The sequence below is a fragment of the Bos grunniens genome, chromosome 9 (assembly GCF_055505025.1).
Source record: "Bos grunniens cultivar Pamir isolate PY7600 chromosome 9, Bosgru_T2T1.0, whole genome shotgun sequence".
Lineage (NCBI taxonomy): Eukaryota > Metazoa > Chordata > Mammalia > Artiodactyla > Bovidae > Bos > Bos grunniens.
The window spans coordinates 102,981,442-102,997,605 of record NC_141173.1 but is presented as its reverse complement, the minus strand read 5'-3'; the positions used below and the strand labels follow the sequence as shown (position 1 = coordinate 102,997,605).

The window sequence follows — 16,164 nt, the reverse complement described above, 5'->3', positions numbered from 1 at the left end:
AGCCCTCGCTCTCCACAACTAGAGAATGCAGCAACAAAGACCAAGCACAGCCAAAGTAAATACATAAAATTAAAATGTGGCTCTTTAGCTCTCAAGCCCTAGTTGCTTTTGGTGAACTTGGGCAGCAGAAGGTTTCCCAGGTGGCTCAGTGGTAAAGAACCTGCCTGCCAAGCAAGAGACGCGGAGACTGGGGTTCGATCCCCTGGAGTAGACAATGGCAACCCACTCCAGTATTCTTGCCTGGAGAATCCCATGGGCAGAGGGCCCTGGGGAGCTGCAGTGCCTGGGGTCGCACAGAGTTGGACGGGACAGAGCTCGCCCACACTGGCAGCCAAACAGTGACACCTAGTTACTGGTAGAATCACACCAGCATCGGCCATCACCCAGTTCTCTAGAACATTCCATCACTTTTATATCTAGCAAGTGATCACGAACATTTAAGCAGGTCTGCAAAATCATCCTTTTTCTGCACGGTGGCAATGCTCAGTCATGTCTGACTCTGTGTGACCCCATGGACTGTAGCCCACCAGGCTTCTCTGCCCATGGGATTCTCCAGGCCAGAATTCTGGAGCCGGTTGCCATGCCCTCCTCCAGGAGATTGTCCCAACCCAGGGATCGAACCTGCATCTCCTGCATTGCTGGCAGATGCTTCACACCTGAGCCACTGGGGAAGCTAATCAAAGGGTCTGGTATTGATGTTAACACTGGGAGTGAAACAATGGCTGATATCTTCTGAGTCACTTACACCGCATCTCTTTAGCCACTTGACGTTTGCCCCGTCCTAGGGTTCAGGTTCACGATTCTGCCAACACATCACTGTTGCTGCTGAAAGGTCGAGACAGCTTTCCTTTCGGTTCCGGAAATTCCCCTGCCCTGCCCGTCGCCACCACACGTCTGCAAGTAGGCATGAGTTGGTAGGGACACACCTCTGAGCCTGGGCCCCTCTGATCGTGGGGAAAGTGTCACATGACTGCCTTCCTCACAGTAACAGTTTGGAAGCCCTCCTGGCGGACGTCTCTTCTAAGAAGTATTTTGGGAGAGTGATGTCACCACGATGGTGACACAGGTCCTTCCTGACTTCGCTCCCTTCACAAGCAGGGCAACTGACCACCTTGGAGAGCGGGACAACACTGAGCAAGCCCTGGAAGTCTGGGCAGAGGCTACAGCGCCCTGACCCCAGGGACCGGGAGACCGTGCGCCGGGTAAGAAAGTGGCCACAGGCTCGCGTGCTGCCCCTCCCCCCGCTGGCACCACGTGGAGGGACCCCTTCGAGCCTCCAGACCCCCGAGTGGGACAAGACCTGGGGTGGGGGCAGCCTCCCCCCACCCGCCCCCAGCACTGTGCGCCGTGTTGCTGGGTGTGGTTTCGCCTGATTTAGATCCTCAGACTGGAGTTTTGCTGACCTAAGAGCTGTTTGCCCAGGTCCAGGCAGGAGCTGAGTCACGGCCCCGCCCGCTAACAGGCAGCCGGCCAGCCCTGTCTGACCAGGAGGCTGGCAAGACTCCTGCAAGCTGTGCGCCCAGCTGCACTCAAGCTGGGAGGCAGGCAGGCAGAGCAGGTGGCCCCCAGAGCAAAGCTGGGGACCAGTGTGGCCTGCCCCCTGCTGCCCACAGGCAGGGGACAAACTCAGGGCCAAGGTTGACGGCAGCTCCTTGCATCTCCAGGCTGGAGAGCCGACTAGGAAACTGAGGGTGGCCAGGAGCAGCCCCTCCCCTCCCGCCCAGGCAAGGGAGCTGGGCATACCCCCACCCACGTGCAGGGTGCCTCCCAGCCCCATCTGACTGGAGGACCAGCAAGGGCTCCTGGAAGTTGTGTGGCCCAGCAGGCCTTGACTGAGAGGTGGGTGGGGCTGATGGTTTGCCAGTGACTGATCAGGAAGCTCGGGGTGCACGTCGGCTTCAATTAAGAAAGCCCAGCCCTTTCCTGGCCTTAGAGCTGCTTTTCCAGCTGAGCCAGGGCAGGGACCCAGAGGCCTGCTCATCACTGAATACAGGCTTCAGCCTGAGTGACCAGAGACCCACCCAGAGCACCCGGGAGCCACAAAGCCCATTCAACAGCCCCACGTGCAGGGGTCTTGGACATAGAGCACAGCCTGTAGCTTCACCTGTCGGCAGACCAGAGAGCTCAGTGCATGTTCAGACCTGACTTGGGTCCCCAGGCTCACAGCAAGCATCATACTCAACGGTGAAAGGTTGAGAACTTCTCTAAGATTAGGAATAAGGCAAGCCTACTCTTCCCACTCCTATTCAACATAGTGTTAGGAGCCCTAGCAGATCAATCAGGCAAGAAAAAGAAGCAAAGTGCATCAGAATTGTAAAGGGGAAAGAAAAACTGTCCTTATTTATATTTGATTTTATGTAAAGAAAATTCTAATGACTCAACCAAAAAAATTTAAGATTTCAGTAAAATTGCAGGATACAAACAAATAACATATAAAAATCAGCAGTGTGTCTATACACTGACAACAAATTTTCTGAAAGAGAAATAAAGAAATTGATCTCAAAATAGCATCAAAAACAAAATCTTTGGAAACAAACTTTACTAAGAAAGCAAAGGATCTCTACTCTGAAATCTACAAGACATCAACGAGAGAAATTAAAGACACTAATAAATGGAAAGGTATTCTGTGTTCATGGATTAGAAGAATTAATTTTGTTAAAATAGCAATATTATCAAAATCTACCTATAGATTCAATGCAATCCCTATCAAGATTCCAATGACATTTGTTTTACAGAAGTAGAAAAAACACCTCTAAAATTTATGTGAAACCACAAAAGGCCTTGAAGAGCCTAAGAAATCCTGAGAAAGAAGAACAAAGCAAGGGGACTCACACGTCCTGATTTCAAGCTATACTACAAAGCTATAGTCATCAAAATAGTGTGGAGCCAACATAATAACAGACAATTAGACCAACAGGACAGACAGCCCAGAAATAAACCAAATCATATACGGTCAATATTTGACAAGGAAACCAAGAATACTCAATAGATGGTGCTGGAATCATTAGATATTCCCAGGTAAAAGAATGACATAGGATCTGTGTTTTACACCATTTCCCAAAACCAACTCAGGTAGATTGAAAACTAATGGAAATTCTGAAACTACAGAACTCCCGGAAGGAAACACGGGGACTCTCCCAGATGTGGGTCTGGGCAATGATTTTTCGGATATGCCAAGGGAGGCACAAGCAACAAAATAAAAATTAAGCAAGTGGGAGGACATTAATCTAACAAGCTTCTGCACAGCAAAAGAAATCATCAACGAAGTGAAATGCCGACCTACGTGATGGGAAAGTACATTTGCAAACCATATATCTGATAAAAGGCTAATATTCAAAATATATAAAGAACCCATATAAATTCAACAGTAGAAAATAAAATAACTCAATTAAAAAATGGGCAAAGGAACTGAGCACTCCTCCAGAGAAGATGCACGAAAAGTGTTCATCATCACTAGTGTTACGGAAATTCAAAACCACTGAAAGCTTGTTGCTGAACCACAAACGACACCGGGATTCTTGCCCTCTGGAGGAGAATTCAATCCGGGGCCAGAGACGAGGCTTGATCGCTCAGAGCTTTTGTGTAATAGAGTTTTATTAAAGTATAAAAGAGATGGAGAAAGCTTCTGACACAGACATCAGAAGGGGGATGGAAAGTGCCCCCTAGCTAGTGTTAGCAACGGAGTTATATACCTTTTAATTAGTTATTACAATGAATCAAAAGAATGTCTGGAGGTTGTAAAGATTTTACTAGACCTACTCCCATAATTTACACTTTAAGATAACAGGTTTAGCCAGAAGGTTTTTTCCAGAAACTGTCCTCAAGCAGGATACATTATTGTTATATAATTCTAAGGAATGTAGAGGGGGAAAAAAACGTTTTCCTTTCCTCCTCCTTGAGAATTCCAGACCCCTCTCTCCTTGGGGACCCCTGGACTTCTTATCCACCTGCCTAGGAATTGACTCTCTCCCCACAAAGCGATATCAGCTCACACCTGTTAGAACCACCATCACCATCAAGACAGGAGGTGGCAAACACTGGCAAGAACATGAGGAAGAGGGAAGCTTTGTGCACTGCGGGTTTTGAACTGGTGCAGCCACCATGGAACGCAGAGCAGGTTCTCAGAAAATCATGAGCAGAGCTGCCCTTTGGTCCAGAGATTCCACTCCTGGGTATTTACACGAAGAAAACAAAAACACTGACTTAGAAAGATGCCTGCACCCTCAGGTGCCCAGCAGCGTGACTTACCAGAGCCAGGAAGTCAGGTACGTTTTTACCAACAGACAGATGAGTGAAGTTGTGGTATATATAATATGCATGTACATATATATACCTGGAGAAGGCAATGGCAACCCACTCCAGTATTCCTGCCTGGAGAATTCCACGGCCAGAGGAGCCTGGTGGGCTACAGTCCATGGGATCGCAAAGAGTCGGACACGACTGAGTGACTAGCACAAACACAGTATACATTTATATAATATATATATATATACATACAATCAATATAATGTCATACGCAACGTGAAAAGCAAAGAGGTCCTACGACTTGTGACAGCGTGGACGGACCTTGCCCTCAATTATGCTAAGTGAAGTCACGGAGAGAGGAAATACTGTATGAACTCACTTACATTGGGAATCTTTTTAGAAAAATTTAAAAACAAACTCATGAAAAAGAGGTCAGACTTATGATTACCCGAGGCAGAAGGTGGAGGGGGAAGGACTGGAGAAAGGTGGTCTAAAAGTTCAAGCTTCCATCTACAAGATAAGTGAGTACTGTGATGTAACGTACGTGATGACTCTAGTTTTCACTGCTACTTGATACAAAGGAGTGTTATTAAGAGAATGAATCTTTGGGATCTCATTATGAGGAAACCTTTAATTTTTTTCGTTTCTCTTTTCTTCTTATTGTATCCATATGAGAAGACGGGTGTTAGATGAACCTATTGTAACCATAATTTCACAATAGATGTAAATCAGACTGCACACCATCAGCTTACACAGTGATGTGTGTCAATTATTTATCAATAAAACTGGAGGGGAAAAAAGAAACATTTTTGTCTTGCTAGAGAGCAAGGTTGATTGCAAACCATGTGTTTCATTTTAAAAATCCCTCTTAAGACAAAGGGGAAACACCAAGAGGGAGACTGAAAAAAAAAACCTGATAAAGCAATGATTTCAGTGATTGATTCCTGATTAGAAGAGGACAGTTAGGGGGCGGGGTGGAAGAGACCAGAAGCAGACCCCCGACGTGCCTCTGCACAGACTCACAGCTCCTCGGGAGACCCTGGTTGAGGGTGAAACGGCTGGATCGGCAGCTACTTGGAGGTGTGCATGGAGCCAGTTAGAAAGTCCAGAAGGTCATTCTGGTAACTTTGAACAGCGAGTAGCAGAAGAAAACCCTAGGAAGGTCTTCTGATATCAAAAGATAAGTCTTTCATTGCTAAAGACAGATCGGAATAGAAGTAAGCTAGAGTTGCTGACGAATAAAAAGGATGTCAGATAATCGATAATAAGATTGGTGTGAAAAGTCCATGTTTTGCTAGGTATGACATTTTAAAAGACTTATTGGAGTGTAGTTGCTTATGTCAGTTTCTACCACCCAGTGAAGTGAAGCAGCTATGCTGTGTTCAGTTGCCCAGTCGTGTCTGACCCTCGGCAACCTCATGGACTGCAGCGCGCCAGGCTTCCCTGTCCTTCACTTTGTTCCGAAGTTTGGGTAAACTCATGTTAACTGAGTCGGTGATGCCATCCAACCATCTCATCCTCTGCCGCCTGCTTCTCCTCCTGTCTTCCATCTTTCCCAGCATCCCAGGGTCTTTTCAAATGAGTCAGTTCTTCTCCTCAGGCGGCCAATGCATTGGAGCTTCAGCTCTGGCGTCAGTCTTTCCAATGAATATTCAGGACTGATCTCCTTTAGGACTGACTGGTTTGATCTCCTTGCAGACCAAGGGACTCTCAAGAGTCCTTGCCAGTACCACAATTCAAAAGCATCGATTCTTTGGTGTTCAGGCTTTTTTATGGTCCAAATCTCACATCCATGCATGACTACTGGAAAATTGACTATTAACATATAGCCCCTCTTTTGGGAATTTCCTTCTGATTTAGGTTACTGCAGAGCACTGTGTAGGAGAAGGCCATGGCACCCCACTCCAGTACTCTTGCCTGGAAAATCCCATGGATGGAGGACCTTGTGGGCTGCAGTCCGTGGGGTCACTAGGAGTCAGACACAACTGAGCGACTTCACTTTCACTTTTCACTTTCATACATTGGAGAAGGAAATGGCAACCCACTCCAGTGTTCTTGCCTGAAGGATCCCAAGGACGGGGGAGCCTGGTGGGCTGCCGTCTGTGGGGTCACACAGAGTCGGACACGACTGAAGCGACTTAGCAGCAGGGCACTGTGTATGTTCCCTGAGCCATACAGTAGGTTCTCATCAGTTATCTATTTCATACGTAATGTCACTAGCTTATAGGTGCGACGTTTCTTGGAATATTGTCCCCGCCGATATCTTCAGTGAAAGTTGACATGTCATCTTAGCCAGTTAACATTCACTGGTGATCTGTGTCAAGGCTGCTCCAAGGGCTTTCCCAGTGATTAGCTTCTTGAACTTCTGCAACCCTCCTTTTTCAAGAGGAAACGGAGATTTGAGGAGTCAGTGATCCGTCTGAGATGGTCCGGCTGAGAAGTTACAGGATCAGGGTCAGACCCTCAGACCTCGCTCGTCTCTGTCGCCACCATCGCTTTTCGTAGACCTTGCTGCTCTCACGTCTTTGTGGGTGTGATAGTTCATGCTCAGTCAGTCCCCAGAACTGTCATTTTCTGCAAAATGTTATTTCCATAGGAATAAGTTAAGCTGCAAGGAGAAGAACTTCATCATGCTGTTCATGTGGTATGACTTGCTTCCCTGAACTGGGTCACCACCCCGGGTAACACTTACCTTCACTGTAAGGTTTGCCTTATTAATCCAAACTAGATTAAAATAACTGTCTGCACAGAGCTTTCAAAACAGTCTTCAAACTCCAAGTTTTACTAATAATTGAATAGAATGACACACAATCAGAAAGCAAGCGATTTTGCTTGCTTATTGGCTGTGAGATATGAGATAAGCTCTTTAAACTCTAGACTGACCCCATTCTATACGATCACACTGGCCACATGTGGCCATTTAAATTTCTATTTTAATCAATTAAAATGAAATGCAACTATGGATTCACTTCCTCAGTTGCAATAACCATGTGACTTTCAAGCACATAAAACATGGCTAGTGCCACTGAGGGGAGAAGGCAATGGCACCCCACTCCAGTACTCTTGCCTGGAAAATCCCATGGACGGAGGAGCCTGGTGGGCTGCAGTCCATGAGGTTGCTAAGAGTCGGACACGACTGAGCGACTTCACTTTCACTTTTCACTTTCATGCATTGGAGAAGGAAATGGCAACCCACTCCAGTGTTCTTGCCTGGAGAATCCCAGGGAGGGGGAGTCTGGTGGGCTGCTGACTATGGGTCTCACAGAGTCGGACACGACTGAAGCGATGTAGCAGTGTCACTAAGGAAGTGTACTCACAGTTGCATTTAATCTTTTTTTTTTTTTCACCTGACCATGTTTCTCAGCAGTGGGCTCTCAAGGCCTCCCTCATTTCTAAGGCAGGTCACCCGCCCCTTCACTGTGTGCCCGCCTGTTGCAGTGATTCCTGAGACCCCGCCTCATTTCCACACAGGAAAATGAGGGAAGTCTGCATTTAATCTTAATTGATTAAAATAGAAATTTAAATGGCTGCTACATTGGATGGTGCAGAAAGTTCTCTAAGACAGCACTGGTCTAAATCTGAAATTCAAACCCCTCAAAGTCTTCTGATGCTGTTCCCTGTCTGGTAATGGGTCTAAGATCTGATGATAATTATCACTGTACCGTAAGTAAGATAGCGTATAAAAGGCTTTGCAAGCTATAAAGTGTTATATAAATTCTGTTACCTTATTGCAGTGCTATAAAGTCATTTAGTCTTTGACATACTAATACTTTGGCCCTTGGGTCTTACAATCATGTCAGCTCTTTTTCAGAAGTTGAATTATGGATCTTGAAGCTGACATGTATACTTTGTTCTTTAAGATATTCACATATATCTAATTATGTAATGTAGGCAATTATACCATGTGATATGAAAATCATCACTTTCCCACATGGACATATCTACTGGAAATTAACAGAAAAAAGTTCTGGTGCACACAAGCTGATGAGAGTCCTAAGTGTTGCCTGGTTAGCAATACCAGTGCTGGGGTGCCTCGTGGAGTCGGCGGTTATCAAGCTCATCAGTTCTCAGCAGCCTGGGTGACTATCGCACGCCTCACTCGGACTCCAGGACAGAACGTGACTTCTGGGTACCGGCTGCTGTCCCTGAGCCGGGCTGGTGTCTTTCAGGGAACTGCAGAGCTGCTTGGGCGTGACGCTTTCGGCCGGCGCCATGGAAGGGAACCTGAAGAACGTGCTCGTGCTGTCCTTTGGGTTTCTGCTGCTCTTCACTGCCTACGGAGGGCTGCAGAGCCTGCAGGTAGGTGTGCGACGGCCGCCTGACCTCCCCTTCGGGACAGCGAGGAACGTGGGGTGTCTGTCCAGGTCACCCTCCCCAGTCCTCTGCACAGACGGTGGCTCTACACGCAGCCTCCGCTCCCAGTTCAGCGGGATTGCACAACTGCTGGTGTCTGACCCTTGGACGAGGAGAGCTGGACTTGGGTGAGGGCTTTGATAAGGTCTGCCTTGCCTTTTGTGGGTGAGAGGAGACAAGACTAATCACTGTGAGTCTGTGGTCAGGGCAGTAATGCGAACTCATCGGAGGTCCACACGGATTCCTGCTTGATCTGCCCCGGGGTAGTTCCACTTTAAGTCTGACTTTTCACTGTGAATGAAGCCTCAAGGAACCGCCAGGGCTGGGCAGGAAGGGGCCGGTCATCATGCCCCTGGCGCCGCCTCCAGCAGCTCTGTGCCTTGGGTGCTGCCCCCAGTGAAGCGTTTGTAAGGTTTCTGATGACACGTAGCGTGGTCTCGCAAGGTCTGTCGGTCATGGACAAGGAGTAGGCAGCTCTGAGCGTGCGGTATTGAACCAGAATAGCACACGGAAGGGGCTCCGAATCGGAGGGTCAAGACAGGAGTAGAGATTCAAACCTGTTCTCATTGTTAAGGCGCAAACTCTGGACTTGTGGTTGATGAGGAAGCTCAAATTCAGCCCTGAACTCCAAGTTCCTATTTCCTCTTCTGGTCTCTATTCTGCTTAAGCTCGCAGAGAGTGAAATTTCAGCCCGGGTGATGCCCAGAGTCAAGTTGAAGGGGAGGCACAGTCCCTTTCTTGCCAGGATCATCTGTGACTTTGCAGACATTGCTCAGAGCTCTGGGATGTTGTAAAGTGCTAGCATGTATGAACTGCCTGCATTTTTGTGCTGCACTGAGCCCGTGTCGGTTGTGGTGAGTGGCGTCTGGAAGGAGAGTTTAGCGAGAGTGTAGACCCATAGGTGCCACCATCTGCACAGGAGGAAGTCGCCCAGGCCACTCTCCTTGGGCGCTGGCATGGGCTGATGGGGTCAGAATTCTCAGGGAGCAGCTGTGGTCCCAGTGACAGCCGATTGGCCCCTGGACTTAGCAGCCGGGCGGAGAGGGGAACATGCCTCAGGGTGTGCCAGGACTCCTAGCTCTCGGGCTGGGACCGCGAGACTAGAGAATACACGCTATCTGAGGGCCTCCCCAGGAGCCTGTCGGAAAGGCCTCTGTGTGGGGAGAGCGCGCAGTTGAGGGGAGGCCACGCTGGCCTCCCCATCTTCCCCAGGGTGCCCGCTGGGGGCCCGCTGTCACTGGTGTGGCCTCCTCCTCCTCAGAAGACCAGAGATGTTGGAGAACCAGACCTCCGACGTGTCATGGGAGGAGCCCACCTACCCCCAACCCCGCTCTGTCCCTGCTAATCGGGCCGTATCTCCTCACCCACTGATCCAGAGCATGTCGTGTCTGAACGCTTGCAGCCGGGCCTGGCTTAAGAAACAGCATGTAAGGACAGCACGGATGTGGCCTTCGGGGTGGCTGACTCCCACGTTGGAGGGGTCTGCCTGCCTCCATCACTTCCTTCTGCTTTCATCTGCTTGGCGTCATTCTCGGGCCCCAGAGAGGTACCAGAGGCGGCCGTGAGCATGCTGGAGTCCCAGCCCTGGTCTGGATGTGGTCGTGCGCTTGCCGGGGTTCCCGACACAGGTCTGCACTGCCTCCCACACGAGCAGTCAGTCTCCTGTTTATCGTTCAGGTTGCAGTGTGAATGTCACCTTTCTCGTCCTCCTTCCCCGTGCCCGGGGCCCGCGTCTGGGAGAGGCAGCCCTGTGTCTGCACCCGGGGTCCTGCGGTCCACCCTGCACTGTGTGTGAATTCCATGAGGCCGGGCCCCCCACCACTGTGCCACTGGGTCCCTGCCTCAGAGAGTGCTCAGCACGCCTGATGGCCATTTGAGGAGTGAAGTCGTTGATATGTGCTCATCTGCTTAAGCCCCCTCTGGGGTGCTCCACGGGCTTACAGATCCACTCCAGGTCCCCAGGACGGGGTCTGGGTCTCTCACGGGTCTAGTCGTCCAGCCACATCTCCCTGGAAGAGAGCTTAGTGGCTCTGGCTGAAGCATCTGACTCTTCTGGGGTCTCTCCTCTCAGGATGGGGCCTCTGTAACCCACCCCCTAAACATCCACCCCCCCTACACCTCCTGACATTTCCCTGGTCACCCCCACGTCCTGCAGGTCTCACGTCTTCCAGAAAGTCTTCTGGCACGAGAAGGCCTGGCCTTCGTGTCCTCCTAGGAGCTTGGCCCCCGAGTCTCCCCGGCAGGGCTCACTGTCCCCTGCTGTGGCCTTTTGGGACGTCACTGACATCTGACACCCATGCAGGTGCTGTCTTTTCCTTGAGCAGCCCTGGAGCCGCACATCAGTCGCCACGGTCCACGCTTGTGACTGATCAATCACCCGATCGACTTGCAGATCGAGCTGAGCGACCATTCTCGCTGTTGAGTACGGGTCACTCCCACGGGCTTTTTCTTGGGCATGTATTTTGCAAGTTGGTTCTCCTCACATTTGCAAAGACAGGCCTTTGAATACGGTCGCTCATTAAGAGAGAGGGATTTGCTTTTGAAAATCATTTCCCGTGTTGAATGTTGAGATCCAGCTTCCTTCCCAGAGGTGGGCAATGGAGCGCTATGGTCAATAACAGACATATTTGCTGATTGGCCGTGGGGCTGTGGGGCGGAAGGACATTCTAACGCAGAGCCCTGCTGCCAGCTTCTCATTCGCACACGAAGGGGAAAGCTCACCAGTCAGGAGGCGTCAGGCTCAAGTGTTAAGCAAGTAAGGGGCCCTCACCGAGCCTGTTCTCTCTCTCCATGCTCCAGGAGACTAGTTATGAGCAGAAATTTCCATGTAACCCTCACTTCACAGCAGACTATGCGACTTCTGACTTCCAACCAGATTTAGAATTTTAATGGGTTCTTATTTTCAGTGTCAGTTACTTGGCCAACACGATTAAGTACCTACTGGGAGCAAGGCACTTGGGGAGATTCAGAAAAAGCTCACCCCGCCTTGAACTCAAGACCCTCGAAGACCCTTGACCTGCGCTTGGACAAAGGGCACCACCTGGACAGAGGTGGATGGTCAGAGGGCGGGGCGGCTACCCTGAGGAAAAGAGCCCGTCCTGGAGTGAGAGCAGGCCTGCGGGCCTGCAGTCTGCGGGGGGCTTCAGAGGCCTGTGGGTGGGTGGGGCCTCTGCCGTCTGTCTCGCGGGGGACCTGGTGGGAAGAAAGGTGAGCAGGGCTGCTGTTCACGTCCGGGTTTAGGGTTGTCTGGACTTGTTAGCCCGGTGTGCGACTCACACGGTGTGCGTGTTTCCCGAGGGGGCAGGGCCACCGTCCCCGCCGGAGGAAAAGGAACGCGGGGGCTCTCAGCTCAGTGTCTGCCTGCTGCTGACACTCAGGCCGAGGCAGTTTCCTGAGTCTGGGGCTCTGGCTTCTGCGGGGGACGGACCCTGTCGGGGTCATGTTTCTCCTCTGCTGTCTGGTCAGTGGCCTGAAGCCCAGCAGGCATCCCTCCACGAATGACCGCAGGGTCAGGCTGAGCAGGACATGGAGGAGGAGAAAACAGGGCCGGGAGGACCCTCGAGAGGGATGGTCTGGCTGCCGGGGGAGCACTTGTCTTCTTCCCCCCTCCTTCCCTCCTCTCTCCCCTCCCCCTCCTTTTCCTCCCTCCTCCCCACCTCCTCCCCCTCCTCCCCACCTCCTCCCCCTCCTCCCCACCTCCTCCCCCTCCTCCCATTCCCCATCCTCCCCCTCTTCTCTCCCCTCCTCCCATTCCCCATCCCTCCCTCTCCTCCCCCTCCTCCTCCCCTCCTCCCCACCCCCCCTCCCATTCCCCATCCTCCCCCTCCCCTCCTCCTCCTTTTTTCTCCCTCTTCCCCTCCCCCTCCCCTCCTCCCCTCCTTTCCTTTTATAAGTGAAATAAATAGAAGAAGCAATCGGGCTGGTTCTTCTTTCACAGCAAAAACCAAACGTCACCCCTGCCATGGCCCTTGCCAAGCGGGTCTGGTACCTATCTGACCTTTTGACCCCTTCACACTCAGCTCGCTAAGCACTCAAGTGAAAAACGACAGCACTGAGAAGCGTGCATCTGTGTCTACACAGCTTCAGACTGGAGCTCCTTGCTCAGCAGCAATGCTCATCTCCCGAGTAGCCTGGGGCCACCAGGGCTGCTGGCGCCTGGACGCCCTCTCCCCTCTCACCAGGGGGCGGGGTTGGGGGTCGGGGGTGGGGGAGGTGCTGCGGAAGCCTAAGGCCCCTACCCCGGCCGGATTGGGGGGTCGGGGGGTGGGGGAAGTGCTGCGGAAGCCTAAGGCCCCCTACCCCGGCCGCCCCGCGGTCTCTGGGCTGCCGGTCCCTAACCCACTGCCATCTCCTCTGCCCCCGCCCCTCGGCTGGAGGAGAGGAAGCCAGCCGCTGGGCCTCGGGGGTGGGGGGCGGCCCCGAGTGCCTGGCCCCGGCCTCGGACGCCGACGGCCGGTCGTGTCCCGCAGAGCAGCCTGTACAGCGAGGAGGGCCTGGGCGTGGCAGCGCTCAGCACGCTCTACGGCGGCATGCTGCTGTCCTCCATGTTCCTGCCGCCCGTCCTCATCGGGAAGCTCGGCTGCAAGTGGACCCTCGTGCTCGCCATGTGCTGCTACGTGGCCTTCTCGCTGGGCAACTTCTACGCCAGCTGGTACGCCCGCTCCCAGCCACTGCCCGCACCCTGCCCCGCGCCTGGGGCAGGCCGTGGCCGCATCCCCTGCTTTCCCCTCTGCTAGGCCGTGCTCCCCTGACCGCCACCCCCCTCCCCGCCTGATCTCTCCTCGGGCCCCCAGCTTCCCTCCTGGGCCAGGGAGGGCACTTTCATGGCCCCAGCAACAAGGGGGAGAAGCTGCCTAAGCTGTGGAGGGTGAATTTCAGGGAGACCGAGCAGAGTGTGACCTGGGCCAGACCTCACACGCTCACCCCATCACAGAGAGCGCATGTGACAGGGCTGGAGCCGGTGTCCCGGGCTGCACCTGAGCTCTGCCTGCTCCAGGATGGACAGGGACCCTCAAGGGACCCTTGTTCCCAGGGGCACGCTGCTCAGGCGTCTCCTAGAGGGACACCCCTTGTCATCCAGGATGTACTCATGTGCTGTGACGTCATGTCCCACTCTTTGAGACCCTGTGGACTGCACCCCACCAGGCTCGTCTGTCTGTGGGATTCTCCAGGCAAGAATACTGAAGTGGGTTGTCACTGCCTACTCCAGGGGGTCTTCCCACCCAGGGATCAGACCCACTTCTCCTGCACTGCAGGTCCGTCAGAGAAGCACATGGATATGATGGCTTCACATGATTCCTTCTCTTGTTACCGGAGTTCTCAGACGGGATCCTTACTGCAGAGAGTGACAGACAGGGAGATGGGTGGATAGATGGATAATAAACCAGGTTTAATCTTCTGCCATTAGAATATCTAGAACCCGCCCAGTATTATCTGTGGTCCCAGCTCGCTGTAGCTGCATCCAAGCACAAAAACACTGACACCAAATTTCACTCTTGCAAATGATCCTGAACCAGAAAACTGTCTGATTTTCTCATTCATCTGAGTCTGAGGACGACTCAGTCAAGCTGACCAACCCAACAACACAGTGACACTTCCCTGGGCCGGGCCAGGAGCTTCCTCCTCCTCGGACAGAGGGAGGGAGGAAAGGGCCAAGGCAGCCCAGGTCCACTTTCGTCTCTCAGGTACACTTTGATCCCCGCCTCCATCCTGGTGGGGCTCGGAGCCGCCGCCCTGTGGTCGGCACAGGGCACCTACCTCACCATCGTGGGGAACATGCAGGCGCAGAAGACGGGACAAGTCGGCAAAGACGTGGTCAGCCAGTACTTCGGCATCTTCTTTCTCATATTCCAGTCGTCTGGCGTGTGGGGCAACCTGATCTCGTCTCTCGTGTTCGGCCAGATGCCCACTCAAGGTAATAGGAAGTGGGGACCACCCAGGGTCCCTGGTCCCTCCCCTCATGTCCTCATTCAGGACATGAGCAGTTGTCACGTGGGGCCCCAAGACCTGGTTCTCAGACTGTCTGGACCCTGGCTCCTCCCTGGACAGTCTGGGTGGCTCTGAGGGCCCATCTGGTCCCCGGGTGCCTTGGCCGCCACTCCTTAGGGAGGGGTGCCCTGGGCAAACTGAGGGTCACTACCTGTGGAATGCAAATTCATGGAGTCCTTCAGTCCAGTTCGGTTCAGTTCAGTGGCTCAGTCGTGTCCGACTCTTTGCAACCCCATGGACTGCAGCATGCCAGTCCTCGCTGTCCATCACCAACTCCCAGAGTGTACTCAAACTCATGTCCATTCAGTTGGTGATGCCATCCAACCATCTCATCCTCTGTCGTCCCCTTCTCCTCCCGCCTTCAATCTTTCCCAGCATCAGGATCTTTTCAAGTGAATCAGTTCTTCACATCAGGTGGCCAAAGTATTGGAGTTTCAGCTTCAGCATCAGTCCTTCCAATGAATATTCAAGACTGATTTCCTTTAGGATGGACTGGTTGGATCTCCTTGCAGTCCAAGGGACTCTCAAGAGTCTTTTCCAACACCACAGTTTAAAAGCATCAATTCCTTGGTGCTCAGCTTTCTTTATGGTCCAACTCTCACATCCATACACATCCATGGAGTCCTTGCTATCCTCTAGACTAAGAATGGTTTCCGTGAATTTATTTTCTCGCTGAATCGATTCATTCACCAGCGTTTTCAATATTACACAAAAGGCCACTGTCCCCAGCAGATTTGAACACTTGGTGACCAGGGTCTTAACTTTTCTCTCTGCCCGGCCTCACCCAGACAGAGTTACAGACTGTGCGTCTGTTTTACACCTGCACACTTTGCTGTCTGAAGACTTCAACCAAGGGCAGAGGAAATGCATGTCTTCAGTTCTCACAGGAAGCTTTATTAGAGGGGAAGAAGTGCTAACTCTCCTGTTATCAGGAATCTGTCTCTCTGCCTTGATCCTCTGTACTGCTCATCCACTCAAGTCCCAGCTTTCGGAAATAAGAATCTTTCCTCCCTTTTTGCTCACATGATGTCATCCTTGCTGAGTACATCCGCAGAGGGAAATCACAGGGTTGATAGACACCAATCATTACTCAGAATTGCCAGAACCAGCAGCAATTGACCAACGGAACCATGTTCAGGCTCTGACATGACTGGTGTGGGGCGTAAACAGGTTCACTTTTAAAGATATGCAGACAAGTAAGCTTAATCTCTCACTGGTCACTGGACACAGAATTTGAGGGCTGGAAGGCCCGCTGGGAGCCTTGCTAGGCTTCTCCACCTCCCTGTGCCTCCAGCCTCCAGGCTGCCACCTTGTCCCCGGCTACACACCTCCGGAGCCACAGGGATGCTGCGGCATCTCGTGCGCTGAGATCAGTATTACGGGAACGATGAGACCCCGAGGACGCTTGTCTGTGACATGTGTCCCCTTTCTTCAGAGATTTGATGTAGGTCTACTGAGTCACTGATCGCTCACATGTCATTCTTTTTACAGCTAAGAAAACAACATTCAGAGAAAACACGAATGAACCTGCCCACAGTGACGGGTCTCTTTACAGATGAGTCTGAGAACCCAGTGGGC

At 52.0% G+C, this 16,164-nt stretch overlaps 1 protein-coding gene across 21 annotated transcripts in view; it reads left to right on the top strand.

Moving 5' to 3' along the window:
- UNC93A (unc-93 homolog A) overlaps window positions 1-16,164 on the top strand; it is a 35,491-nt gene that overhangs the window by 5,580 nt on the left and 13,747 nt on the right. For 3 of the 21 annotated variants that reach the window (XM_086316693.1, XM_086316712.1, XM_086316706.1), the window contains exons 1-4: window positions 986-1,202; window positions 8,415-8,544; window positions 13,068-13,249; window positions 14,283-14,512. In XM_086316693.1, the coding sequence (XP_086172819.1) occupies window positions 8,458-8,544; window positions 13,068-13,249; window positions 14,283-14,512 (499 nt within the window). In that variant the 5' untranslated portion in view covers window positions 986-1,202; window positions 8,415-8,457. Of the gene's footprint in view, window positions 1-968; window positions 1,203-8,414; window positions 8,545-13,067; window positions 13,250-14,282; window positions 14,513-16,164 lie in introns of those variants that run through there. The other 18 variants (XM_086316694.1, XM_086316707.1, XM_086316702.1 and 15 more) reach the window with 12 other exon arrangements.